The 27117-nt window shown below is 41.1% G+C and overlaps 2 protein-coding genes across 2 annotated transcripts in view; both read left to right on the top strand.

Moving 5' to 3' along the window:
- MRPS6 (mitochondrial ribosomal protein S6) overlaps positions 1-27117 on the top strand; it is a 95207-nt gene that overhangs the window by 31706 nt on the left and 36384 nt on the right. The window contains exon 4 of the mRNA XM_081573670.1: positions 133-391. Coding sequence (XP_081429796.1) covers positions 133-391 — 259 coding nt within the window. The remainder of the gene's footprint in view (positions 1-132; positions 392-27117) is intronic.
- SLC5A3 (solute carrier family 5 member 3) lies at positions 218-25689 on the top strand. The gene is made up of 2 exons (XM_081572961.1): positions 218-391; positions 22158-25689. The coding sequence occupies exon 2, from the start codon at positions 22498-22500 to the stop codon at positions 24652-24654; it is 2157 nt and encodes a 718-aa protein (XP_081429087.1). The 5' UTR covers positions 218-391; positions 22158-22497; the 3' UTR covers positions 24655-25689.

Here is a 27117-nt window from a genome sequence, read left to right on the forward strand (position 1 = left end):
GGGGCGGGGCGGGGCGGGGGAGGGGCGGGGGAGGGTTCCCGGTGGGGCCCGCGCGCCGCCGAGAGCCGGGCTTTTCGATGGGGGCGCGGCGCGGCCGCCTTAAGGAGGGGGCGTGGCCTGGCGCCCGTGTAGGGGGTGTGGCCCGCCGAGGGGGCGTGGCAGCCCCGTCTGCGCAGCTGCCAGCGCCTTTAAGCCCGGGCTCGCGCGGCCGGAGCGTGCTGTCGCCGTCCGGGAGCCTTCCGGCCGTGTCGGTAAAGCCCGTCAGCTTCTCCGCGCGGGTCAGCCCGCCCCCTCCGGAGTCCCGGGAGCCGGCTCGGTGCGGAAGCTGCGCGCCGTCCGTTCGGGCATGCCCCGCTACGAGCTGGCTTTGATACTGAAAGCCATGCAGCGGGTAAGTGACCTTCCCACCGGCCCCCCCCCCCGCCTCACCTCACCTCAGAGCCCGCCTTCCCCGCTAGGCCGCCGCCGCCGCCCCTTCCCTCAGTCCCCGCGCGGCCGGAGGTTGGGGGGCGGCGGGGGAACCGGGGTGGAGGGCGTTCTCGCTTGAGGGGGCGCTTGTGGAGGGGGGGAGGCCCCCGCCGGCCCGGCGAGGCCGCGTGCGCGCGGGAGGCGGGGGTGTGCCGGCGCGGGAGGGTGTGTGCCTCGCACGCGGCCTCGCCGGGCGGGCGGGCGGGCGACGGGAGGTGGGGGGACGGGCCGGCCCTCGGGATCCCGGTGAGAAGGTCCGCGGGGAGGACACGCGCCAGCGCGGGCCCGGAGCCCGGGGCCCCCCGCGCGCCCGCCGTCGCGAAGCTGCCTCGTCGCCGGCCCCGCTCCGCCGCCGCCCACTCGCCTCAGCCTGCCTCCGTCGCCCGCCCGCCCGCCTTCCAGTGTAGCGCCCGCCGGCCACCCCGGAACCGTCCGTGCTCAATAAAACCTCCAAAGCGTGTGTGTGTGTGTGTGTGTGTGTGCGCGCGCGTGCGCGCGCGCGGTTGGGTCTGGACCATGGTCGCGTAGAACCGGCTCTCACGTTAAAAAACAAAAAAAATTCTTTGACTTTCTCTTTTTCTGACTTCAGCGGCAGTCCTGCTCCGGTGCCCTTAGCCCAGTTTTCATTCATCCAAGTTGTGGCCTTATTTTTTTTTTTTTTTTTCTGCGCCTTCCGGAAGAAACTTGGCTCCCCCCGCCCCCCTCCGCCCCGCTTTTGATTGCTCTTGAGGGAGGGGATTTCAGATTTGGAGGGATGCTAAGCGATCCTGCAAGCCCGTTCCACTCCAGGGAATGGTGTGGCCGAGGACAGGGACCCCGCAGCCCGGAGCCGCTCTTCGTTCTCTGTTCTGGGTCAGGTGCTCCTCAAGCCGTCGCCGAAACCCCCATTCTTCTGTGAATTTGGTAACGTAGCTTGTGGTGTATGCTTTTTTTTTTTTCCCCCCTCCCCCCCCCCACTTCCCTTGCAGGTATAGATAACGACAACAACAACAAAATACTAATGGGACTAATGGACTTTGGGAACATAGCTAGTTTCTTAACAGCGCCAGAGACTTGGGCACATTGTCTGTTTCGGGTCAGTTTTGAAAACGAGCTGTTAGAAAGTTAGGTGGTACTTAAATTTGGGGCTATTGGAAAACTACCAATCCGAGAGCATTAGGAAATTTTTACGTTCTTTGCACACTATGAGCTGGGACGGCACCAGTGTCTCTGGATCAGGAGGTCTGGAGAGACTGATCAGGCATGCTGTTGTGGCCTCAAGCGTGTTCTTCCTGAATTTAGGAGGCGATAAGGTTGCATTGTTTAGCCTCTTGAGTATTACCGCTTTCTTGGCCCACTTCCCTCTAAAATGTAGTGCTTAAAGAGAATAGGAACAATGAAAAAAAAATCTTCCTTTTTTTTACCCGTTTTAGGAGGTATCAGAACCTGGGAAATGTATTGAAATTTCTTTTGTTTCACCTTGTTTTAGGGAGAAAGCAAGTATCATGAGTCAATGTGTATAGTGTTTGTTCATTCCATAAACCTTTGAAATGAAAATTCAGAACTCTTCATCTTTAGCGTAGCTGCCGAGTACTGTACATTTGTTCACAGAGCCTCTAGTATGTTAGTGAAATGTATTTATTATGTTATATACTTTTTTTTGTATCCTGTAACAACCACTATTCAATCACCTGTGGTGTGAAGCACACATATTTTTACTCCAGATAAGCTACATAGTGCAGTTTAAAATAATAATTCAATTAACCTTTCTTGAAATCCTGGCAAGTATGTGGGGGGTGTACTTTGCAGATAATCAAGGTGAACTCCTGCCTGGAGGCGTAGGCCTCCATGGCTACAGATAAGGACATTGTAACAATGATGATGAAGTTGTGTTGAAGAGATCCTTGACCTAAATAAAGTAAGATTAAACAATAAAAAAATCTCTCTTTTTTGTATTCATAAAACTTGTTTTTGAGTAGGTTGTCAATTTGAGTAACAAACACAAAACTTCCTGTCTTCCAAGTTCTGCTTGCTTTCAGTTTGGGAAAATTGAGTACTAAAATAATATCAATACTTTGGAGGGAATGAATGAAAAATGCCACCATGAGCTTTGACAGGGAAACCTGTCCTTAGGGAAACCTCCTTTCTAATATGCAGCAGTTTTGTGGTTCTGCTGTAGGTAGCGTATTGTATGTAACTCCCCAATTTTAAGTAGCATATCTTTTATATTTTTAGATTCTGAAATGTGTATGCCTCTTATGGTGTACCTTTTTGATGACTTAATTTCCACCTCCCTCAAGTCATTTATGTATTTTGGAATGGAGGGAATACTCTAGATAATTCTTAAAACAGATGTGGATGTTGAGACTAATTTTTGCAGTCTTTTCATAGATTCCCAGAGAGATTTTCCTGTTTTTTTGGGGGGGGGGATACTCTATAGGCCTGAGCGTTTGAGCCTGGTGGGCTGCAGTCCATGCGGTTGCAAAAGATCTTGAGGTGACTTAGTGACTAAACCACCACCATAGGCCTGAAGAGCATTCCTCCTCTCTTTAGGGTGTATTACTTTTCCTTTTCCAACTCTTGCAAATCCTTTGACTCCCTAGCTCAGAGTCCTTAAATTGAGCATAGAAGAGGTGTTAAATTCAAGATGCAGATACTGTGTTGAGGCTTTCATAGCATTTCTTGTGTTGGAGCCCCACTGCATTGTAGCAGTCTCTATATGAGTCCCCATTTTGAAGATCTCAGGGTGTGGTACATAGAATGAAGCCCTATTGAACTATATTCAATTGTGTTAGTCACTTAGACTTTTCAGTGCCTTTTCTCAGTTTGCAGTTGGGAGTCAGTGTGAGTCTCTGCTTTTTTTGCACTTGCAAGTCTGTGCACTTAGGAATGTAGATGCCAGACCTCCCAAGAAGAAACTTATTTGCAGGTACCATTTAGCTTGAGTTTTATTAAACATGTATATAAAGTTGTCTTATTTCCGTATTTCCCCCCCTTTTTTCCAAATCTGATGCGAAAAGTAGGTAACTTTAATTCTGAAAGTTGATGCAGTAAAGTCATGGATATTGTGAAACTAGACTTTTAAAGGTCATGATTAAAGCCATTTGAGAAGGTGGATGCTTAGACCAGACTTAGACCATTATGTAGAAGAGTCTTCAGAATAAATAGGTTTTGAGAAGCTTATCATAGATTAGCATTGTGAGAGTTACATTCACTTCTTGCAAACACAGTATTCAAGGCTGTAGCGTGGAAGGACATAGCTGCAGAGGAAAGGCCGCACACTGCAGGCAGTCTCAGTCCAGCCTATGGGAGACATTTTCCAACAACTGAAAAGTTAACAAATTACCTGTGAGATGGTGAGTTTTCTCTCCACGTCCCCGCTAACCTCTTGCTGTGGGAAGTTTAGGTAGATAGAGGAGAGGAGAGGTCATGACTTTGGTGGGTCAGATATGCCTCTGATTTCTGAGGTCCCTTCCCTTGAGAGTTTGAGAAATGGGTTATGTCTGTTGAGTTCACTTTGAAATTTGATATAAGCTAGGTAAAAGAATGAATTGACAGTTTTTTAACTTTAAAGCCATGTACTGTGTTGAAAAACTGAACTTGGTAGAAAAATTGGTACGTTTGGGATAGGCTCAGGAAGAGGAATTTTGAGGTTAAAAAGAGATCTGTGCAGAACATTTATATTTTTTGGTTACTTAGTTTAGGAACACTTAACGTGTTATCACGTTTGCCCAAAGGATGATAACCAGTTGGCATATTTAGAGTTGTAAAAGCCCTGGGAAAATATTTTTTCCTGAACTCTTCTCATTGGTACTCAGGAATTTTTCCATGAAGAATTAAAGGTTGATGGTTTAAATAATAATTAGTTTAGTTCTAATTCTTAGTTTAATTCTAAGTAAATATAGGTATATGCAATAAAATAGCATTTATATATTCTCTTGTATATTTTTTCAAATAGAAGTAAAAGCAGATGGCTACTTTGAAAATCTTGTTCATTAAAACAGATTTCACAAGTTATTTTATGTTCAATGTCTTTCATATTTAATTTCATTGAAAGTCAGATTATATTTTAAATTTTAAGGTAGCCCATTGAAATAGTTCTTTGCAGGTAAAGAGTTTTATGATGTGCTGAGTTTATGACTTGGGTTTTATACATTTAGAAATAGAAGTGTAGTTATATTCTAGTTTCTATGATTGTACAAAACAATAGGTTTTCTGATAATGCAGGGAAGAGTTTCTCATATTTTTCTTCAGTCAAGCATTTTTGATTAGAAGACCTGGCAAAAGTGTGTTCTAGAGTTGTATCCCAAGTGTAGCATCTTGGGAAAGTAGTTTCTGCAAACTGTTAGCATTTTAGATACTTTCTGGAGGCGTAGGGTCTAACCGGGAACTTAGTATGAGACTGGCCAACCTGAGGTCATTGTAGCTTGGCTTGCTTGGCAATATTTGATAACTAGGAACTAGTGGTATTTTTGCTGTCAGGTGGCGGCAGACAAGTTCAAATGGAAACATCCTTGTTCTACTTGTCAGATGACTGTTTGGTCTTTTTTTTTTTTTTCCTTCTCACGAGCCTGCGCTTAACAGCATAGCATAGCTTGTATCGTTATCTTCAGTAACCATGCTTTGTGTGTTGTCTCCTTGCAATCAGATCATTTAAAACAGTTACTCGGTAAGGAAAGAACTGAGCCTTGTGGGCAAGCAATGTCGTACTTTGACTTGGTACTAAAGTTTTCTTGGGTTCCAGCTTATTACCACGGCAAGCGACTGAAGAAGGAGTGCTGTCCCTGCCCCTGAGCTACAGCTAAGGTCCAAGGAGTGGCTGGGGGCTGAGGAAGCCTTCCTCACCAGACATGGTTTGTATGTGTGAAGACTGCTGGTCATAAGTTTGACTTTCTGCACTAAACTTTTTTTTTTTCTCCTTTGTGACTCACACATTCAATGCAGATGTTTATTGCCTTTCAAAATCTAGATGTTTTCACATGCAGACTACCATTGAAGCTTCTCAACCTTTAGATTATAAAATCACTCCAAGGAAAACTTAAGTTTGAAAGCAATGAAGAAATTCTAGAGTAATGCTTTTCATCTAGTACCTTCATTGTATTTGTAGTACAGGTAGGATTTATCTGTTCATCATGAGGAATGCATCTTTTTTAGTGGAAGGCAATTCTAAACCAACAGGGATTGTTGCCAACGCATGTAATCTTTCTCAGGGGAATCAAATTGAAGGAATTAGTCAGATTTAAAGAAGTCATTAACATTTAATGAATATCTGGTAAGTTACCAATATATCTGAAGGAAAAACTACCCTCAGAAGTTTGGAAAAAGACAGTTAATCCAGTCCTGTTATCCTTGTTGTGCTCCAAATAGCAGTTGGCTAACTGTATGGCTCACAGGCCAAATCAGACCTGTTGCCTGCATTTGTTTGGCCTGTGAGATTAAGGAAGGATTTTACATTTTTAAATAGTTGGGAAAAAATTAAAGGAAGATTTTATGAAAGTTATATGAAATTCAGATATCAGAGTCCATAAACATAGGTGTGTTGGAACATAACTCTATTGTTTGTTTATATTTATTATCTGGTCCTTTACAAAAAAAAAGTTTGCTGACCCCTAATTTAGAGGAAACAGACATAATTTCCTAGGTTCACTGTTTGTCTTAACTTCTTACGATGCTGTATCCTGAGATTTCTGCTTTGATCCCTTCCTTCCCCTTCTCTTTCTATACTGTACCTTTGCCTTCGTATGGTTTGACCTTCATATGGTTTGCCTTTCTTTGGTAACAAGCTAAGAACTCTGGCATTTTGTGCTTTTCTGTGCTGGTTATAGCCTCCTGGATGTTCCCATGGCACTGCTAACTCGATTTGGTTCAAACTTAATGAGTTGCCTACCCCCAAACTGCCTGAGTTGTTTCTGTTTGTGACTCCTGTTTTCTGTCACATGGGGCTAAACCAATCCAACTCTTTGTTCCCGCAGTCTCATTCCCATGTAGTCTCTTCTCTGCCTTAGCTGAGCTGCTTAGGTTTCTTGCTTGGGTTCTTGCAGTTTCCTAGTTGATCTCTCTAACGTACTGCATTTACAATGCCTGTAAATACGCTTTCTGGGGTGCAAAAATACAAGTTCTTAAAATACTTTGAAAGAGTTAAATGGGGATGCATTTTTAGGGAAATAATACAAACCATTGTTACAAAGCATTGTATAGTGATGCCTTTTTGATTACTTTATCACCTTCCCATATCAGTTGACTGGGTCAACACCATTGCCAAATTACAACACATTCAGAAGTGTGCTCTTTCTCAGAAATATTCGGAATGAAGTCTGGCATCCAAGGCCACCTGTGATACCACTCCAGTCTTTTTTTTTAACCTCATCTTTTAATTTCTTTCATTCTCCATTTTCGTACAGTACTGAGTAAAGAAAATTGCTGTATATCCCTATAAATATCATTCTCTTTTATTTCCTTTGGTGCCTGTGTCACACTGCTTTTCTTGGAATGCCTTCCTGTATTACCCCATCATCTCCAAGAAAACATGCCTCAAGTTCATTTTGACTCATTTGGTGTATGAAACAAATACTGAGGACCTGCACTGTTATGAACTGTAATCTTTCCTTTGAACTTGCATGGTGTGTTTCTGTGTCTTATCCCATGGACGGCTTTTAGTGTTACAGTTTATTGGTGAATGTTTCATATCCCCTTTGGTAGGTTACATGTGCTTGAGGGACAGGTCTGTTTCATGTCTGCTCTGCTTTACACACGAGGTTGATGCTTACTTAGCTGCCTTGGGGATTCCTGTTCTCATCAGTCTAAAGCAGCTCTTGACTGTGAGACAGCATGCTGACCTCTGGTGCTAGTAAGTTGCTTCAAATCAGTGCAGGTTGCACTGAGGGAGTTGTATGCTTACCAGAAGTTGTGTTGGTTTCCACGACTATTTCACGGCAGGTAATCTTGCTTTTATAATATAATAATTTAAATATGTAAATTGATGAAATGAGTGCAAACTTTTTTTTTTTCCTCTCCTGAAAACCAAGTTGGATTCTTTGGAAAAACATGCTGAAGGTGAGTCCCTAAAATAATGACTGTAGAGTCAGATATAGCTGTCATGAAGTTCTGGAGAGAAAATAACAATAGTCCAGGATGATTCTCTATGTAGACTGCGTTACAAGGACTCCTTAAAGCTTTGCACTTCGGTGAAACTGGAATGGAGATGGTAGATGATGGCTTTATAGATAACAGTTTAGATCAAGCAGAAGGAACTTCGGTCAGCAAGGAGCTCTACGTCATCAGTCCCATTCTCCCAAGTGCTTGACCCCATACTAAGATTGGGAAATACATTTATATATTAAACGTAGGTAAAATGTTTAAGGTATGTATGTTTTTTATTTCCTCTTGTAGCTTCAATCCCTTTTTTACTTAATATTTTTGTGTATGATTGTTTTGGGTACAGGCGCTTCCGCTTCAGTAAGTGCTCCAGTTTTTGTTCTCTCAATGAATAGAAGAGCAAAACATCCGAAATGAAGGTCCTGGTTGTGTTATGTTGGAATAAACAAAGAACTGACACTGGGGCAGCAGAAAGAGCTTTAGAGACAATGAACCTGGGTTTGGTTCCTGGCACCTGCCTACAAGGAATTGTAACCCTCTTGGATCCTCATTTCTATCTGTGAAATGGGAGTGATCCGTCAGTTGGAGGGTCTTTGAAGATAAGTTGGTAACATAACCTTGGAGGTAGTAGGTGTTCAGTATGTCATTAAGGTACCTTTGTGCTTTCAGGCAAGGTATTAAACTTCGTTGTGTAATTTTCCATTATTCCTGCTTTATTGATGAAGAGACTCCAAAAGGTAAATTTTGTTAATGTGTTAGCTACCAGAATCCAAGACTTGAGTCAAACCTGAAATATAGCACTTGCTCAAAAGTTTTTGAATTGAACATGAAAGTTTTTGAAGTGAACATGAGCCATACTTCCTAATAGCTTGCATGCTAATTAAGGTTGAGCTTTTGCATCCGTGAAACGTAGAATGTATGTGAGGGGTCCGGTGAATGAACTCCACCACTGGGAACGGCCTCTTTGTCAGACAGATGTGCAACGTTTATTCAGCAGCTGCCGGCCTTTACCAGGCTGGGTGCACTGGGATTCCTCATCAAGAACTAAACTATTTGAAGCTGGACTTTGTGTTCATCTCGGTCTCTCATCTGACCTTGTATACCTAGTACTTAGTTAGACTTATGTGTTTTTTAAGTGAGGAGAAGGTTGGAGAAAGTGAAGAAAATCTAAAGAAAGGAGTTATTTTAGATAGGCTTGTAAATGTTAAAGTGATTTGAGGCAGGTGAGGGGAAAGCTTAGTATTTTCAGGTAAATTTTGATTGCTGTTTGCCGAATTGCTGCTGAAACTTCAGGGATGACCCTGTTTCAGTAAAATCGACACATGAAGCTGGTGGATCATAACCTAATCGATTTCTGTTGCTATGTGATACCTTCAATTAGTATTTTTCTTTTCATTTATTTTTTTTGACTTTTAATTTTTGATGGAGCGATGTATTAATAAGACTACATCTTTCCATTTAATAGTTGATTTTTTAAGAGTTTTTTTCCCATTCCTATTGGTACAGATTTTATTTTTATAAAGGAATTAAAATAAAACAGTATTTTGCATGATAGCATACGTTGCTGGGATGTATATATAGCATTAACATGATTGAATTTTAAATAATTATCTTGTAAGCCAGAGGTACCTATGATCCAAATCTTCAAGACCATTTACAAGAGAATGCACATTTTATTTTGATGTATATTTAACTGCCAGCCTCTTAAGTCCAATTTTGTTTCAGACTTAATCTGTGACTTTTTTTTGTACCCTATTATTTTACTCTGAAGCTCCATAATGAAATATTGGATGATACAGAATATCGGGCACTTACGAAGCAGATTTGAGAAATGTGTGTGTGAGTGTATAATAGTGGATGAAGAAATAAGAATGTGACTAAGAAGATTGAATAGTAATGCTGGTAATTTAAAAATCATTTTCATTGTGTTTGGAGATGGCAGTGTGAAGTAAATATGTTCATGAGTTAATGAAAACTGTTTAACAAAGTTGTCTAAGGAATAGAAAGGTTATGTGTTGAATTCTTTTGACTTTGGTGTTTTAAAACTGGTAAGTATGAATTAGCCTTAGATTATTTTGTTGTAGTTTGTAATGTTGTAATTCAAAGACTGAAAGGGATTAGTGGGCCTGTGGCAGAATGGTGGAGCTGCCACAGGGGTGTGTGTGCACGCACTTGTGTGTGCACGCTCGCTCATGCCAGTGCCTACTACCGCAGTGTGTTATTGCCGTGGGGTGTGCGGGCCTGGTTTTGCCAGCTTGTCTTTATCTATCCTATTCTTAGCCAAAACTCCAGATATTACAGGAAGTTGATTTTTTGGGGGTTACTTTTTGTCTTTGTTACATTTTTAGATGTTTGCAACTAAAAATATTGAAGCACCACGGATCTAAGGAAATGTATCTGTTGGTCAGATTTGGCTAACATCTTGTAATTTCTGATTTAGATAATGGGTTTTAGATGTTCTTTAAAGACATCCTTAATTGCCTTTGGACCTCTTTCAGCATTTAGGTTACAGAAATTGCCACTCACATTGATAGAACCCATCTAGTTAATTGACCGTTGATTCACAATAGGACTAATAGGAAACGGCAAACACATCCAGGTCTTTAAAAGGAGTATCAGTTTTGGACTATTGGATTGTGTATCCCCATTTAGGCCAAGTGTACATACAGACTTCAGAGAGTCGCACAAAGACTGAGGTATGACTTAGTGTGAACTGTCAGAAATTGGTATTCATAGTCCACTTTGTCTTTAGATTGCTTATTTTAAGGATGCCTTAGTACAGTTTGGTTTACATCTGCTGTACTGAAGTCCTACAGGTTTGAAATAATGCTTCTTGAAAGAGTCTGCTTTATCTAGAACATGACATTTTTCCTCAGGGTATATCTATGAAGTACATGTTAGCTTATATGACACATGATCCTTGGAATATAGTATTACTATGAAAAAAAATTAGGTGTTCCTCTAGTCAGAGTGTAGATCAAGGGGATGATGTGGCGTTACAATTTTTGGCCAGGCTTCATGTTTCCATAGAACGGAAGCCAAGTCATTACCCTGACTGACTTTCCCTTTTTGTCTTTGTTACTTCCCCACTCCCACTCCATGTACTCAACAGCAGATTGCCAGTAAACTCAGGTCCAGTTTGTTCTTCCCTACCTTTCAAGTCCAGGGTACAGTTGACTTGTTCCCACTCATCTCCTTTATCATTTTCATTACGATTACAGTGCCCTAGTTAAGGGAATCCCTACCCACTTTGGGAACATCTCAGTAGAGATTGACATGGATGAGAGCTTAAAAATGGAATCGCAGGTGAAAGCAGAGGCTTCTTAAAACCTCCATCTGAAGCACTCAATGCTCATAAACTGGCATTTGCCTGTTTCTGCCCTAGCATCAAGAATTCCTGGTTTTGAATTCCCTGGCGGTCCAGTTGTTAGGACTCCGAGCTATCACTGCCGAGTGTGCGGGTTTGATGTCTGGCCAGGGAACGAAGATCCTACAAGCCCCGTGGTGCAGCCAAAAAAATAAAAAATTCCTGGTTTTGTCTTTGTTTAGACTTTGATGTTTATAGAGTGTCTCCTTGGCTATTAAAATGCTTTGATTTTGTCAGGTGTAGAAACCCAAGGGCAGCTATAACAGCCAGATGGCTGTGGAAGTAGTTTCGTATGAGAACACCTTGGCTGTGTGGTGGTCAGCTAAGTTTGGAGGTAGGATATTTGTCAGGCATATACTACAGGGAAGGTGTACTTAAGTGTCCTTTTAAAAAAGTTGGCTTCAACCGAGGTAAATATATGACCCAGTAGTAGGTGGTTTTGATTCTCATTCGTTTGTTCTGGTATACTGCTTGTTTTCTCTTTTGTTGACAGTGACATGAGAGTGCAGTTTTGTAGCGTTTACGATCTTCAAAACCTTAGAATGCTGAGTTTCCATCAGGGATGATCTTTAGTCCATGAGACTTGAGTAGCCTGATTGGTTTCAACCTGATTGGTTTCAGGAATGCCGTTCTTATGTATAGACTGAGGACCAGGAGTTTGTGCAAATCCAGTTTAAGAAGATTAAAGTGAAGAAATTCCTCCTAATACCCTTTCCTTTATTAAATATTTTACCTGATTTGGATGAAATAATTGGAAGCTACTTAAATTTCAAGATCTCCTGCCTTCTGACATCCAAGGAAAGCATTTCTGATCTTATTTCTCTGTATTTCACTTGTTCTATCTTTGAAATGTAAGAGAAAAATCAGCTGCATTTGTAATCTACAAAACTATGCCTCAGTTTTGTGTTCACTTCTTAGGTTCTGTTCATTCCTTCTAGAAACTGTTAGCCAGTTTATGGTCCTGTTACTTCTTGAGAATCCTGTATGCTCCAAACCTTTGAGAAGGTTGGAAGATTTTAAAGTTTTCTAACCAAAAGCATCTGCCTGAGGAATCATCCCAATTTTAGGATCTTCTGTTTTATGACTTGGCTTCCTGGGAGTTAGAATCTGATTTACCAGGAAGACTCTTGTGTTTACATTTTCTGGCCTCAGTCTCATGGAAAAATGAGAAACTTCTTGGACTCTCTTCTTCTAGGAACAGTTTTTCTAGGAACATAAAATTGGAACCAAGTAAGATAAGAATGGAAAACATGAAGGTAAACCACCACAAGTTGATGTGGTCGGATGTCCTACATCTATAAAACTTATGGCTTGTAATACCTAAATCCTCAGTGGCTGGTTTAAGCAAGGTGTGTGTATTATGTGTGTATGTGTATTCTCCATTTTACACATGAAAACACTGAAGCAGAAAGGTACCCGGGACCACACAGCTCAGTAAGGTGCCAAGTTAGGATCCTAAAGGCAGTCTCAAAGCTAGAAGCTAAACTTTTGATCACTGCATCCACTGTAATAGTATTAGAGCTAACAAGTCGCTTTAGACCGAAGGAAGTGTTTCACATCTATTTTGAATGCCTATCACTACCATGTGTTGTAAACTATAGGAGAAAGTTCCAGCTTTCCTGGGGCTTACATCCTAATGAGGGAGACAGACTAGCAGATTCTGTGAAGAGAAACGTCTGGATAAAGGGACAAAATGTGGCCTTATGTATTTTTGTTACAGTGCTCAGGCAAGGCTGAGACTTCAGCGACGGAGCAAGCCTTGGCCACTAGCTGTGGGCAGAAGAGCAGAGATGAGTGCCAGACGTGTTGGAGTGATTATATTAACATGCATTCAGTCTAGCAGGCTTTTATTTTATAGGTTGTCTCCAAGCCTTTCCCGAAAGAATTGACAGTATATGATGGTTGTTTAATGCTCACTTTTTTCCCACAGGACTTTAACCTAGTAATCTACCTTGATTAGTAATCTACCTTGATGATGTTGACTTGAATCTACTTGAATCTATCAACAAGTAATCTACTTGTTGATGTTTTTTTCAGTTTTGTAGAAATGCGAATTAAGACGGGGACTCGAACATACACAGAAGTAACTCGTTTAACGAATCTCTGTATTTTACCTATCACCCAGCTTCAACAGTTATCAATGTTTACCACTCTTGCTTTATCTCCACCTCCCCTTCCCTTTATTCGTTTATTTTTTGCTGGAGTACTTTATATTTTTTTATCTGAAAATATTTACACCTTTAGAAGAGTTATAAGAACCATTCAGTTAACACTTGTATGCTTTTCCCCTAGATCACTGGGGATTCAAATGTGCCCTCTTGGCTCTTTATCTGTTCCATTTGTTGCAGGTATTGTTGACATGCCTTTCTTAGGAATAAGGACTTTCCAACCATAGCATGACCATTACAATCAAGTTTGACAATACAATTGCAGAATGTTCAGTTTGTGTTCAAGTTTACCTTATTCCAGTGTTAGCCTTTAGTTCTTTAATTCAGTATTCAATCAAGGTTCATGCATTTGGTTAATTATTTAGTCTCCTTGATCTTGAACAAATCTTGAACCGTTCTTTGTCATTAAAGACAGTGTCACTTTGAAGAGTCCAGGCGAATTTGTCTAGTTGCTTTCTCATGATTAGAGATAGGTTAAACATTGTTGGCAGGAATATTACACAGGGATATCAATGTATTACACCAGGAGAGAGGTCAGTTTGTCCCACTGTTGGGGATGTCACACAGTCATTTGGTTAAGGTGATATCCACCAGATTGTTCCATTATTAATGTACTTTTTTTCCTTTAGAAATTAAGTGATTTATGGAGTGAAAAACTTGAGACTGAATATTCTTTTCTCCAGCAGTCTTCCATTGGATTTAGCATTTATTGATAATTCTGAATCAGTTGGGGTTACAAAGTGTTGGACACAACTGAGCAACTCACACACACAAGTGTGTTTGCATGCACATACTGAATCAGTTTTTGCTGGAGTCCTTTAAAGCAAATGCAGATACACAAATTCACCTGTAAATATTTAGTGTATATCTGAAAGGTAAGGGCTTGAAAAAAAACAAAAAACAGTGCCTTTATGCCACCTAACTATAATTCCTTAACATCTAATATCCATATTCAGATGTCCTAAATTGTCTTAGATGTGTCTCTACAGTTGACTTGATTGAGTATGAATCCAAGCAGAGTCGACAGGTTGTATTTACTTGATGTTTTTGCAAGAGTTCTGGGTATAATAGCATCATGTTAGGAGGCAGCTATTGTCAACTGCGTCCATCTATTCTGAGGTCCCCATCAAACGTTTTCACCTTTTAGCATCAACCATAATCATTGCCTCAGAACATTATTTCATTAGGGATTACAGAAGATGATTCTCAGATTGCATCATTTCCTCTAAATTGATCAGCAGATTGTTTTTTTCTGAGTTGTATTTATTTCTACTTTTTACATATATCTTCCTGGGGAGTGTTGTGAAAGGATACATTCTTCCTCTTTACTTCACAGATGGTTCTGGACTTCCTTAGTAATTCCTTTAATAATGTCTTCAAATTTTCTCATCTGTAAATTGGGAGCAGTTATCATGCCTACCTCGGGGGATTTTGTGAGGATTAAATGATCTGATGTATATAGTATAAAAATGGTGCCTGGCACTCGTGTCGGGAAGTGCTAGTTGTTAAAGTAAGTTTTTAATGAACTCTTCAAGTGTTAGTGGAGAGGCAGAGATGGGAAAGATTCTTCCTGCGTTGACGTCAGCAGGAGGCTGGGGCCTGTGTTGGAGAAGCTGAGGGAGGTGCTGCTTGCCCACACCAGCATGGAAACAGCTGTAACACATGAAGCACGTGTCACTGTTCACGGTGAAGTGGCCGTTGACGGTTGCAGAGGTGAGATCTGGGACACATTCTGAAGTGGAGTTAGCACAATGAAGGAACATAGGTAGGTAGATAAGATGAGATGGTGGCTCCAGACGGGTTTTTTACTGTGTCATGGCCCATTGAGGTTTTTATCTGAACAAAGGGCAGCATGCTTGCCTAGTCTGATTTACCTTGTTGTCATTCTGCACACTCTCAACCAGTGCTGTTTGAGATTGCAAATCACTTTGCTAGGGAAGGAAATGCTTACCTACTTCTTGGCCTTTTAATCTACCTTCTGTTACTGCTTTAAAATCCAATTGTTGATGACTGTATAGAGTGTTGGAAGTTTAACACTCTTGATCAGGTGCTTACTCATTAATACTGGATTCATTTAACAAACATTTGAGCCCTATAGTCTGTAAGACGATGTTCTAGACAGACCAACCACATCTGTGAACATGGGAGACTAGTCTCTGCCCTCGTGGAATTTACATTCTGATAGTGAGGTGACAGTAAACATAAGGAAGATTTATTAGAGTATGTTAGAAGGTGGTGTGTGCTGTGGGGAAAAAAATAAATCGGGATAAGGAGAGATGGAGATAGTTAGGGAAATGACCTTTGAGCAGAAGGTCAGGGTGCTAGCAGTTGTGATTATAAATGTTTTGATTGTTGGTGTATTTTTGAGATAAAGCCGGCAGATTTTGCTAATGGATTGATTGTGTGTGGGTTGAGGGAAAGTGAGCAAGCCTTCAAGTGAAAGTGGCTCAGTCATGTCCGACTCTTTGTGACCCCATGGTCTATACAGTCCATGGAATTCTCCAGGCCAGAATACTGGAGTGGGGAGCCTTTACCTTCTCCAGGGGATCTCCCCAACCCAGGGATCGAACCCAGATCACCTGCTTTGCAGGTGGATTCTTGACCGTCTGAGCCACAAGGGAAGCCCAAGCCTTCAAGGATGGCTGTTAATTTTTGACTGGAGCATAATAGTAAGGATGGAATTGACATTCTCTGAACAAGGAAGAATTGAGTGGAATCGTTTCAAGGGGGATGAGCCAAATTATGCATACTCCCAGGGAAAAGGATAGGTGGTTACAAACAGTTCATTCAGTAAGAAGAGTGGTCCGTAGATTTTACTATGAGAACTCATACCTATAGATCATAGAGCTGATTCTTTCAATCTAATGTCTTAAAGATGGAAGTTAACAGAGGAAGGAAGTTAGCAGACGAAAGAAGGATGGCTGCGACTCATATAGCCATGGTAACAAGGTCAGGTTGTAGAATAGACTTTGAGACTTAATGTTTTAATTCTAACACTGAAAAAGAGAATGGAGGCAAAAGCCTTCGTCTTGGATGAGAAACTGGTTAAACCTTGGTCTTCTAGCTGAATTTTCTGATCTGCATGTTTTTACTTACATAGGAAGGCTGTGCCTGAGACTTCTTTTTGTTTTAATCTCTTTATTTTCTTCATACATGTATCCATCGCATATGATCATACATAGATACTTCAGTTGGACTTTATCCTATGCACTTTGTGCAGTCTCTTCTGTTAACATTTGTTATTTATACATCTCAGGTGTTTTCTCTGCAAGCTCAAAAATTTTTAAACTTTTCGATGTTGATGTTGGGTGATCTTTTATTAATATTGTTTCTGTTAATAAATTGCCTTTTTCATGAAAGATAGTATTGTGTAGTGATTAAGGGAAGAAGCAGTTTAGACACAGATGGGAGTACAAATCCAGATGTAGACACAAGTAACTGTATCCTGGGGTCTTACACTGCCTCACTGGTTTCAGTTTTCTTGTGTGTAATATGATCATAATAATTGTACTTCTCCCACAATTATTGTGAGGATTAAAGTAATGCAGACAGCACTTTAAGCACAGTACCTACAAGGTGCCAGGACTTAGTGCCAAGTTTTTATTTTTTAATCTCCATTATGTATAACTTACATGATAATCAATCTTTTACAAGCAAACCACGCTGAGCCTCTTGCATTCTTCCCCATTCAAAGTTAACACCAATGTTTAGTCATTGGGATTACATGATACGGTACCATAGGTGCTACAGCTCTGTTATTTTACATTTTCATTTCTCTCAAAGAAATAGGTTATTGGAGTTTGCTCCATACACATGTTCTAGTATCATCCAATAAAGGCTGAAACCAGTGGTAGTTTCAAAGTGGCCCCCATACCCAAAAGGCCTTCTTCATTCACTGAGACTTCTTTAGGAGAACAGACAAAACCATACAGACCCATTGTGAGCCACATTCTACAGGGGCAGAAGCAAATTAAACTGCCTGCATCTCAGGGGATGTTTGTATATGGGCGAAGGGATAAGTCTGGTGGCTTATGAACTTTCCTAGGTGAAGAAGACTTTATCTGAAGAATTAGTTTACTTACCTGGTAAGCCATCCCTCCTAACCCCCCTCCCACCAGTACTTTCAGTACTTTGCTGAAAGTAGAGCTGTTGTGGTTGGTTGAGGGCTGGTGGGGCGGGGCTTTAATCCCTGCTCATTCCACCTCACCCCCCGCACCTGTGATGGGACACGGGGACCAGGAATCCTCAGAATATAAACCCTCAGAATAAGCCATTTGAGTTTAATTCAGGGCTTCAAACATTTCTTATATACTTCCAAAAGCTTGAATAGCGAGATTGTAGGTATAGTTGAAATACTTTGCCATAGAAATTTAAGGGCAGACTCCTTAAAAGTTTTAGGGACTGTTATATGACTACATATAGTGTCTCCAGCTCCACTTGTAATTTTGAATTGGCTGGAATTGATCTAAGTTGTATTAGAAGCACTCAACTTTCATTTTGGTGTCAATGATAAACTGCTCTCATAGCCAAGCTCTACATTTTTAAGGTAAGCAGGGGTTGGGCAACGGAAGGTCCTGTTACGAGTATTTACACACCAAGCATGAGTAAACTATTCCACTAGTGCAGTTGGCTTTATTGGACTTGAATCAAGATGATGAAAGTGAAAAATATGTCTGAAAAGTAGATTTGTATGTAAATTTACTGAGTGTTTTTTTTCCTTGAGTGAGTTTTATTTGAATGAAGTGATGTAGATAGGCATTAATAGTTGATGAGGTGGTTGGGAGTCAGTTTAAAATATTTGTGAGAGACCTGCACATTTAATACATTATATCATCTATTTCTTTTTATCAATAAATAACTTCTAAGAAGCTCCTATGGAGAAGGGAATGGCAACCCACTCCAGTATTCTTGCCTAGAATCCCATGGACAGAGGAGCCCGGCGGGCTACAGTCTCTGGGGTCGCAAGAGTCGGACATGACTGAGCAACTAAGCACACAGCAAGCACAGCACAAGAAGCTCCTGAAATGCCTGGGGTATCGTTGGCAGTTTAATTTGGAAGAGGCTGATAGCACCACTTCCAGTCTGTGCAAGTTGTAGATGGTGAAGTGACATTTACTGAACACCTGCCTGTTGCACTGGGCAAGATGACATACTTTCTAGGTGTTACTTATTACTCCTTGTCAAAACCATTGAGTCAGAAAATGCACAAGACTTGGCAAGCCTACTTCTGACAGTACTGGGTTCTGCCTGTTCAGATTGTCGTTGTTGAGCCCAAAGCTAAAAAGATTGTAGTTAGGTCACTTTGAGAGTCATTGTGTTCTATTCTTTGTCAGTCCATGTGCCTCATTGAGTTGATGATGACTTGGAGCCCTGATGGCTTTAGGGATTGTTTTACTTGTTCTTTGTTTGGTTTTTATGGCAGATGATTTTCTTTTTAGCGTGACCATACATCCTATTTTGGACAGAGTGTCCCAGAATAACTTCCTAGTTGGGAAGATAAATTGTATGGTCTCCCTAGTTAATAGAAGAGAGATGTTAGATTTGGTCATTATAACTATGTTTTGATTATATTATCTGAAGGAGTTTAGCTGATGTTAATTTGGTCTTTCCTATTTGACTCTTTCTAGTTCAAATAGCAAATATTTATGTACACTTCTCTATCTGGATTAATTCTTTGGTTGTAATTTAGTTCATCCAAGTACATGAAATAGTGCTTTCATGTACCAAGATTGTATTCTAATTTTGTGCAGAACTCCCAATAAAACACTGCTTTCTGAGAAGGAAGCCCCCTCCTGTTGGGAGGAGTCTCTCTGTTTCACGACACTCTTGTGTTTGATTGAAATTGGCTAAATTTATTACACTGGCCATTATAACTAGGGGACTATTTCTTTATACATTCTGTGACTATTACTTACATTATAATTGTTTTCTTAAAAACGCGCTATGAAAGAACGAGCCCACATACTTATCATTACTGTACCTACTTTATTCCTTATCCTGTATTTTTCACTTAAGGGATTTATCTCAGCTGTGAACCAGCTTAGTCCTAGAAATATGAAAACATAAATCAAAAGGCTTCTTTTTAGCGGCTGGAGAAAAAATTTCTCCATGTGTCTTCTTTCTAACAGTAAAGGAACTCTGGATAATGTTCATTATATTTTTGTTGTAGAAATGTTTACTTCTTAAAAAGTGAGAAAAAATATGCAAAACATACTGTATGTTTTATTTGAGACTTTTTTAGGATTTGCACAGTTCATCTTCTGGAAGGCTGAAGTTCAAGGCTGTGACAATCTCTAAATGACTAGATATGAATTTGGCTGCCTTGCATTGTAGTATTTTACATCTTTCTATAAACTGATTTGACCTATTTTTATTTTCCTTTTCCAGTCTTTACTAGGTGCTGGTTTCTGGATGTTTTTTGTTTAAATTGGAAAAATCTTAAATCTGTCCACAGACTGACACGATGTCCTGTGAGATGGGGGCTGCTGGCGGTGGCTTTTGAAGGATCTGAGGAGGCAGAAAGCGTTGAGAACTCAAGCCCTGAGCTAGCATTTGGCCTCTTCCTGCCACCCCTGCTGTAGGTAGAACATCTTTTCTGTAGCTGACCTGCTTGCCATTCTAGAGAAATTAGGGGTTAGACCAGCCTAAGCATTCATCAGGGAGCGGAGTATGGCTTAGATGTCTGACTTGCATCATGTTTGACAGTGGGAAACAGTGTGGTCGATTTGCAGTGCTTCCTAGTGATCCGAGAAGGAAGGGCTTATTTTGTGTCTGAGCACTTTTTTCTTTGAACGAATAAGCTGCTGTAGTGGCCACTACAGTGCGTACTCCACTCCACCTTCCCTCCAAACAAAAATAAACACGCTAGGTGTTGGTCCCTTCTTGAGGAGATACGCCAGCGACTGCCGTTGAGAAGAGAGACACTTGAAACGGCCCTCGTACCAGTGACTAGGCTTATCTGTGTGTAAGTTGGAGCAGAATGGCAGGGATATGGCTGGACGTTGGGTGGCAGTGGGAGCTCTGCTGACGGCAGGGAAGGATCTCATAACCGCCAGCCACAGTTTTCTTTGTAGTTGAGGACCCAGTTCTTATACTGAAACACTAAAGGTGCCCTTTTAAATAGTAATTGCTTATTAGTTATTTGACTAGATTTTGATTGAAATTTAGGTAATTCTTCCTAAATAATACCTGGTTTTTTTTTTTGAAGTAACTTGAATGTTTCAGGGTCAGAGAAAGTAGTCCTAGAAATACTACCAGTTTCAGGATTTGGCAAGAATAAAGTGAGTTTTAGGACGAAGGATTTTAGTCAGTTTTTTTTTAATATAATTGTTGTAGTGTGTTAAGCTTCAAAAAGGCATAGAGAAGGGTTGAAGACATTTTTCTGTGGCAGTATTATTAATTAGTCTTAATAACTAATACGGTAAAGCATTTATCTTTAAGCTTTTTTTCCAGCTCCTTAAGAGGTGTGCTGTTAAGTGACTAGTACTGTGGTCTGTTTTGAAAAGAGGTGGCTTTAGTATCATTTATAGGACTTGATAACTTTGCTACTGATTTTTAAAGGAAAATACCTAGGTTCATCAAAAAGCATCTGCTTTGTCAAGCATAGAAAAACATTTCACTCTGAGGTTACCTTATCTCAAAAGGAGAAATCACTTTAGGAGTTAACATGTGGAAGGCATTAGGTTGAATAACAAAATATTTTTCATATTGTTCCTCAGCTCCAATTACAATTACTTTGAAGGTTCAGAGTTTATCTCTTTTTCCAGGAGAAAACCTGTCATATTCATAAACTCAATTTTAGGTAAATTTAAATGACAGTTTTTCAGTGATTTTCTTAATCCAGGGCTGAAAAAATCTGATTAATATTGACAATAATTTGTTACCTAATGGCTTACAGATGTCTATTTTGTTTAGGTTTGTAAGATATAACAATGATGTTGTTTTTCAGTCTTCCAGAAAATTTTTCTCTTTTTCCCTCCTCTCCTTGCTTTGTATACCATTCAACAAGAAAGCATTAAAAGGAAAAATTATTCAGCAAAATCACACCTTGAGTCAGTGCCTTTATCCTCTCAGGATCGATCTCTTGGAAATAGTGCCTGTTGGAAGGGAAGGAGATTGCTTTCTTTTAACATTTAAAAAAAACCTTTTTTCAATGTCTTCCTTCTAGCTAGCAGAATAAAAATTCAGAGTTGTTTATAAATTGTGTGTTCCTAGTTTCTTTGTATGGAACATCTGGTTTCCCTTTAAGACAGGAGTCATGTCAGTTTCTAGGTTAATGTGTGATGACTAGCACAGATGTACATTTGTAGTAGGAATTTAGGGAAATTTTGTGACAGTAGTCTACCTAGATTAAGCAATACTTAGTACTGTGTTTGGGAGTGGATGATAATACCTAGTAAATACCTGTTCTATCCAGGACCCTAACTTAGCTACAAAATACATTACTCTTAGAACTCAACAGTATTTGAAGATTCATTTTGTTGTCGTTTAGTCATTAAGTCGTGTCCGACTCTGTGTGACCCCATGGATTGTAGCCCATCAGGCTCCTTTGTCCATGGGATTTCCCAGGCAAAAATACTGAAGTGGGTTGCCATTTCCTCCTCCAGAGGATCTTCCCTATGCAAGGATCAGACCTGTGTCTCCTGCATTGGCAGACGGATTATTTACCATTGAGCCACCTGGGAAGACTGAAGATTCACTTAGGCGACCTTATTTATTATGAATAATTAGAGTCCCCCTCCCCCAGGTTGCTTTACGACCTCGGTGCTTTTCCAGTCTGAGACTACCACAGTAAGAGAAGAAAGGGCAGTGTCATGGCGGGCAGTTGCCAGAGAAGTTAGACCACTTACTTAGGACAGTATATTTTTGTTTTCAGTTCAAAATGATAAATACTCTCCCTGACTTTTAAGTGATAGCATGGATCGCTCTTTCCTGTGAAACTAAAGTATATATATTTTTAAAGTTTTTTTTTTTTTTAATAATGTCTTGTTGCGCCGTTTTGTTAGACTGAAAGTTTCCTCATCGCTTGGTGAGCCCCTCCTCTAATTCAATCTTTGTCTTTTGTCTTTGCTGCCTTGCAGGGTTGGTACAGTAGGCTTCACTAGACTTAGCTGCAACTCAGAATGTCTCCTCCAGCCCCTGAGTAAATGCTGATGGTCTTGTGGAGAGTGGATTAAGAGGACGAGCTAAGTTCTCAATCCCAATTAAGAAGCGGAGGAAAATTTAAACTGTCTCCTTCAAAGTTTATCACAACCACCACCATCAAGACAGCAAACCAAAGGACAAAGACTTTGACCTGCTGTGTTGCTCTGTGTAGTCCAGTTCACGTATGGTTTCCAGACTTGGCTGGGGTTACTCATGAGTAAATAAAAAGTCGGACACTTCTGTCATTGGACGCTTTTATTCGCAAAGTTACCAAACATGAGGGCTGTACTGGAGACAGCAGACATTGCCATAGTGGCCCTGTATTTTATCCTGGTCATGTGCATTGGTTTTTTTGCCATGTGGAAATCTAATAGAAGCACCGTGAGTGGATACTTCTTGGCGGGGCGCTCTATGACCTGGGTAGCAATTGGTGCCTCTCTGTTTGTGAGCAATATTGGGAGTGAGCACTTCATTGGGCTGGCAGGATCTGGAGCGGCAAGTGGATTTGCAGTGGGCGCATGGGAGTTCAATGCCTTGCTGCTTTTGCAACTTCTGGGATGGGTTTTCATCCCGATTTACATCCGGTCGGGGGTATACACCATGCCTGAATACTTGTCCAAGCGATTTGGTGGCCATAGGATTCAGGTTTATTTCGCAGCATTGTCTCTGATTCTCTATATCTTCACCAAGCTCTCGGTGGATCTGTATTCGGGTGCCCTCTTTATCCAGGAGTCTTTGGGTTGGAACCTCTATGTGTCTGTCATCCTGCTCATTGGCATGACCGCTTTGCTGACCGTCACCGGAGGCCTTGTCGCAGTGATCTACACAGACACCTTGCAGGCTCTGCTCATGATCGTTGGGGCACTCACACTGATGGTGATTAGCATGATGGAGATTGGCGGGTTTGAGGAAGTTAAGAGAAGGTACATGTTGGCCTCACCCAATGTCACTTCCATCCTGCTGACGTACAATCTTTCCAACACAAATTCTTGTAATGTCCACCCCAAGAAAGACGCATTGAAAATGTTGCGGAACCCAACAGATGAAGACGTTCCTTGGCCTGGATTCATCCTCGGACAGACCCCGGCTTCGGTCTGGTACTGGTGTGCCGACCAGGTCATTGTGCAGAGGGTCCTAGCAGCCAAAAACATTGCTCATGCCAAAGGCTCCACCCTGATGGCCGGCTTCCTGAAGCTTCTGCCGATGTTTATCATAGTGGTCCCCGGAATGATTTCCCGGATACTGTTTGCCGATGACATAGCTTGCATCAACCCCGAGCACTGCATGCAGGTGTGTGGAAGCAGAGCTGGGTGCTCTAACATTGCCTACCCGCGCCTGGTGATGAAGCTGGTTCCTGTGGGCCTCCGGGGCCTGATGATGGCCGTGATGATCGCCGCTCTGATGAGTGACTTGGACTCCATCTTCAACAGCGCCAGCACCATATTCACCCTCGACGTGTACAAACTCATCCGCAAGAGCGCCAGCTCCCGGGAACTGATGATCGTGGGTAGAATATTTGTGGCCTTCATGGTGGTGATCAGCATCGCATGGGTGCCCATCATCGTGGAGATGCAAGGAGGCCAGATGTACCTTTACATCCAGGAGGTAGCCGACTACCTGACGCCCCCAGTTGCAGCCCTGTTTCTTCTGGCGATTTTCTGGAAGCGCTGCAATGAACAAGGGGCTTTCTATGGTGGGATGGCGGGCTTTATCCTCGGGGCAGTCCGCTTGACACTGGCCTTTGCCTACCGTGCTCCGGAATGTGACCAACCTGATAACAGACCAGGCTTCATCAAAGACGTTCATTACATGTATGTGGCCACAGCATTGTTTTGGATCACAGGACTCATTACTGTAATTGTTAGCCTCCTCACACCACCTCCTACGAAGGAACAGATTCGCACCACCACCTTTTGGTCTAAGAAGAGCCTGGTGGTCAAGGAGAGCTGCTCCCCAAAAGACGAACCGTACAAAATGCAAGAGAAGAGCATTCTGAGATGCAGCGAGAATAACGAGGCCATCAACCACGTCATCCCCAACGGGAAGTCTGAGGACAGCATCAAGGGCCTGCAGCCGGAAGATGTTAATCTGTTGGTGACCTGCAGAGAGGAGGGCAACCCAGTGGCTTCCTTAGGTCATTCGGAGGCAGAAACACCCGTGGATGCGTATTCCAACGGGCAGGCAGCTCTCATGGGTGAGAAGGAGAGAAAGAAAGAAGCAGAGGACGGAAGCCGGTACTGGAAGTTCATTGATTGGTTCTGTGGCTTTAAAAGTAAGAGCCTTAGCAAGAGGAGTCTCAGAGACCTGATGGAGGAGGAGGCTGTTTGTTTACAAATGTTGGAAGAACCTCCACAAGTTAAAGTAATACTCAATATTGGACTTTTTGCTGTGTGTTCACTTGGAATTTTCATGTTTGTTTATTTCTCCTTATGAACTTTCAAGGATATGATGAGACACTAACTTAAGAAAATACTGGTCTTTGGAAAACAACAACAACAACAACAACAACAAAACCCTGCAAACTTATGTAACTGTTGCATCTCTCAGGCATTGTTTACGCTGTAGGTTTTAGCCAAATTTTACTTAGCAGAAAAATCATCTATTTGCAAGACCTTTATTTTCCCAGAGATGGATGAAAGTAAATTTTCAACCTAAATGAAGTAAAACTTGTTTAAACAGACTGAATTGTGCAAATGTGGTTTAAAATTTTCCATACCAAAGTAAGGAGAGACCAATTATTCTCATAGAGCACTTAGAACAGAATTATATGCTAAGGTATCACGAGTAAGATATACTGTCCGCACTGCCAAATCTTGGTAGGCCTTCTTACCCTGAAATAGAAGACTTGCTCATTTTTAAGATTTTTCTCTGTCTCTGTAATCCCTACTCCCATTTTAAAGAACTGAATTTGTATATTGTATAATCCATTATGTACTGAAAATCTAACATGTGCTTGTGGAGTACTTGTTTCAGGGCAAGTTTGTTTGCCAGGTTTGTTTTGTTAGCATGAGCCTATGGATTCTGTATGCTGGAAGAAAGGAAGAGGAATGTTTTCTTGTAGCTGTTCCTGTACCACCAGTATATGGAATGTTGGAAAAAAGTTCCAGCTGTTTTTTGTTTTCTTTTTTCTTTGTTTTCCTCCTCTGAAGTTTAAGTGAACCATACTCAAATGACCACCAAGTAGTCTTGTCTTTATAAAGTTGTATGTCATGACTGTATTGTAAATGATTATGGGGGGGAGAAAATGAAGTTAACATTGCTGATGATCCCCAAATTTACTGACCAACTGAAGATAGTTTATATAGTTTGAAAATTAGCATCCCCTAAAGCAGTGTTTGATCAACTAAGCTGAACAGGTGATTCCTTGTACACCATTAATTCTCAAGCTTTTTTCTTGTCATTTGGTAACATTCTTTATTAACCAGTTAACCTTCCTGAGTGGATCCATTTGGAAAATATGTCCAGAAATTTGAAGAAAAATTAACTCGGCTTTTATGTTGGGTTGCCCCACTTGATTAGATTGTGATACATTGAAGTTGAGTTTTTAGAGTGAAAATATCATTCTGAGATCATAATGTATCCTTCATAAGTTTTGTTTTCCAATTTTTTTTTTAAAGACAACATATGTACACAGCCTCTGCATTTTTGTTTAAACAGTTACAGTGACTTGGAGCATGAGGATATTTCAATGCAGACAGGCCATCAGTAACAGAAAACTCAAAAGAGTGCATGCTTTGCCCCTGGTGGGTTGCCGTATAGTCTTTCTGTAGAATGGATAGCATATTCAAGAGAACTTCTACGGGTTTAGTAGTGTGTCCTGTGGAGATTACAGGACTTGTGTAACTGTAGGACCCTCTGTCTTGACGTGGCTCGGTATCCAGTTTCAGCGTTCCTGGAAGAGAATCCATTTTTCACAGGTGGATTCCCTTCATGAGGACAGGGTGCAAAAGACGTTTGAGAGAAGCTCTCCATGTGAGGTCGTTCCTTGTGCATGCTGTCCTTTTTCCTCCATGGCAGATGAAGGAAACTAATTTTGTATCTACTTTCTTTGACTTTTCTGTAATCTCTATATTTTTTAAATTGCATGATTTTATTAACCTTATATTCTTTATGGGAAAATTATTACTTTTTTAGATACTTTTGTAGATTTTGAATCAAAGCTCAGTCCTAATGACTTTAAATTTTTTTGTATTTGTAAACTAAGTTCATTATGATGGACTTGATTAGTTCAAAGTTGATTTTTAGAAATTATTAGGTAGCATAATGTCTTCCCATCTCCAGGAGGCTTTCTGATGGACTGAGTCTGTAGTTGAAAAAATAATTTGTGTTTGAATAGTATGATTTCTGCGAGCTTATTAGAGTGCCTTGTGGAATTTTTTTCTTAGTTTCATTCTTAAGGTTTATAAGCTGGGGGCCAAATGAAAGTAAGGACCGTCCTCGAGGGGAGGCCGAGGCTGTGACATATCCAAGGTTACAAAGTCGGTTGGGAAGAACAAAAAACCGGGCGTCCAAATCTGGACTCAGTGGTTTGTCTGTCCTCTTCTTTTCTCAAAGGCGCTGTTCTTATTTTGAGACAGCCTTTTGGTATTTGGGGAAATAATAGGATCTTAGATTTTTCAAATTGCCATTAAGTTGTAGAAATTAAAATTTTTCCTTGAACGCATTGCTGTGTAACTCAGCAGTGAGGTTTGACATATTGGGCAGCCTTCTTACCTCTTCTGTTAAAAGCATAAATGAATAGGTGGTGTCAGAGTGGATTTTCCCCCCTTTATTTAATGTTGACTCCTAATAGTTTGGGGTTTTAGCGTCCCCCTGCCTTCTGTCTGCTGTCGTCTTAGTATGATACATAAAATACATCATCTTGTGTCTTATTTGTGTGTATATAGCAGTAGGTCA

Source organism: Giraffa tippelskirchi, chromosome 2 (assembly GCF_054371585.1).
Source record: "Giraffa tippelskirchi isolate mGirTip1 chromosome 2, T2T-mGirTip1v1.2.pri, whole genome shotgun sequence".
In the NCBI taxonomy this organism is placed as follows: domain Eukaryota; kingdom Metazoa; phylum Chordata; class Mammalia; order Artiodactyla; family Giraffidae; genus Giraffa; species Giraffa tippelskirchi.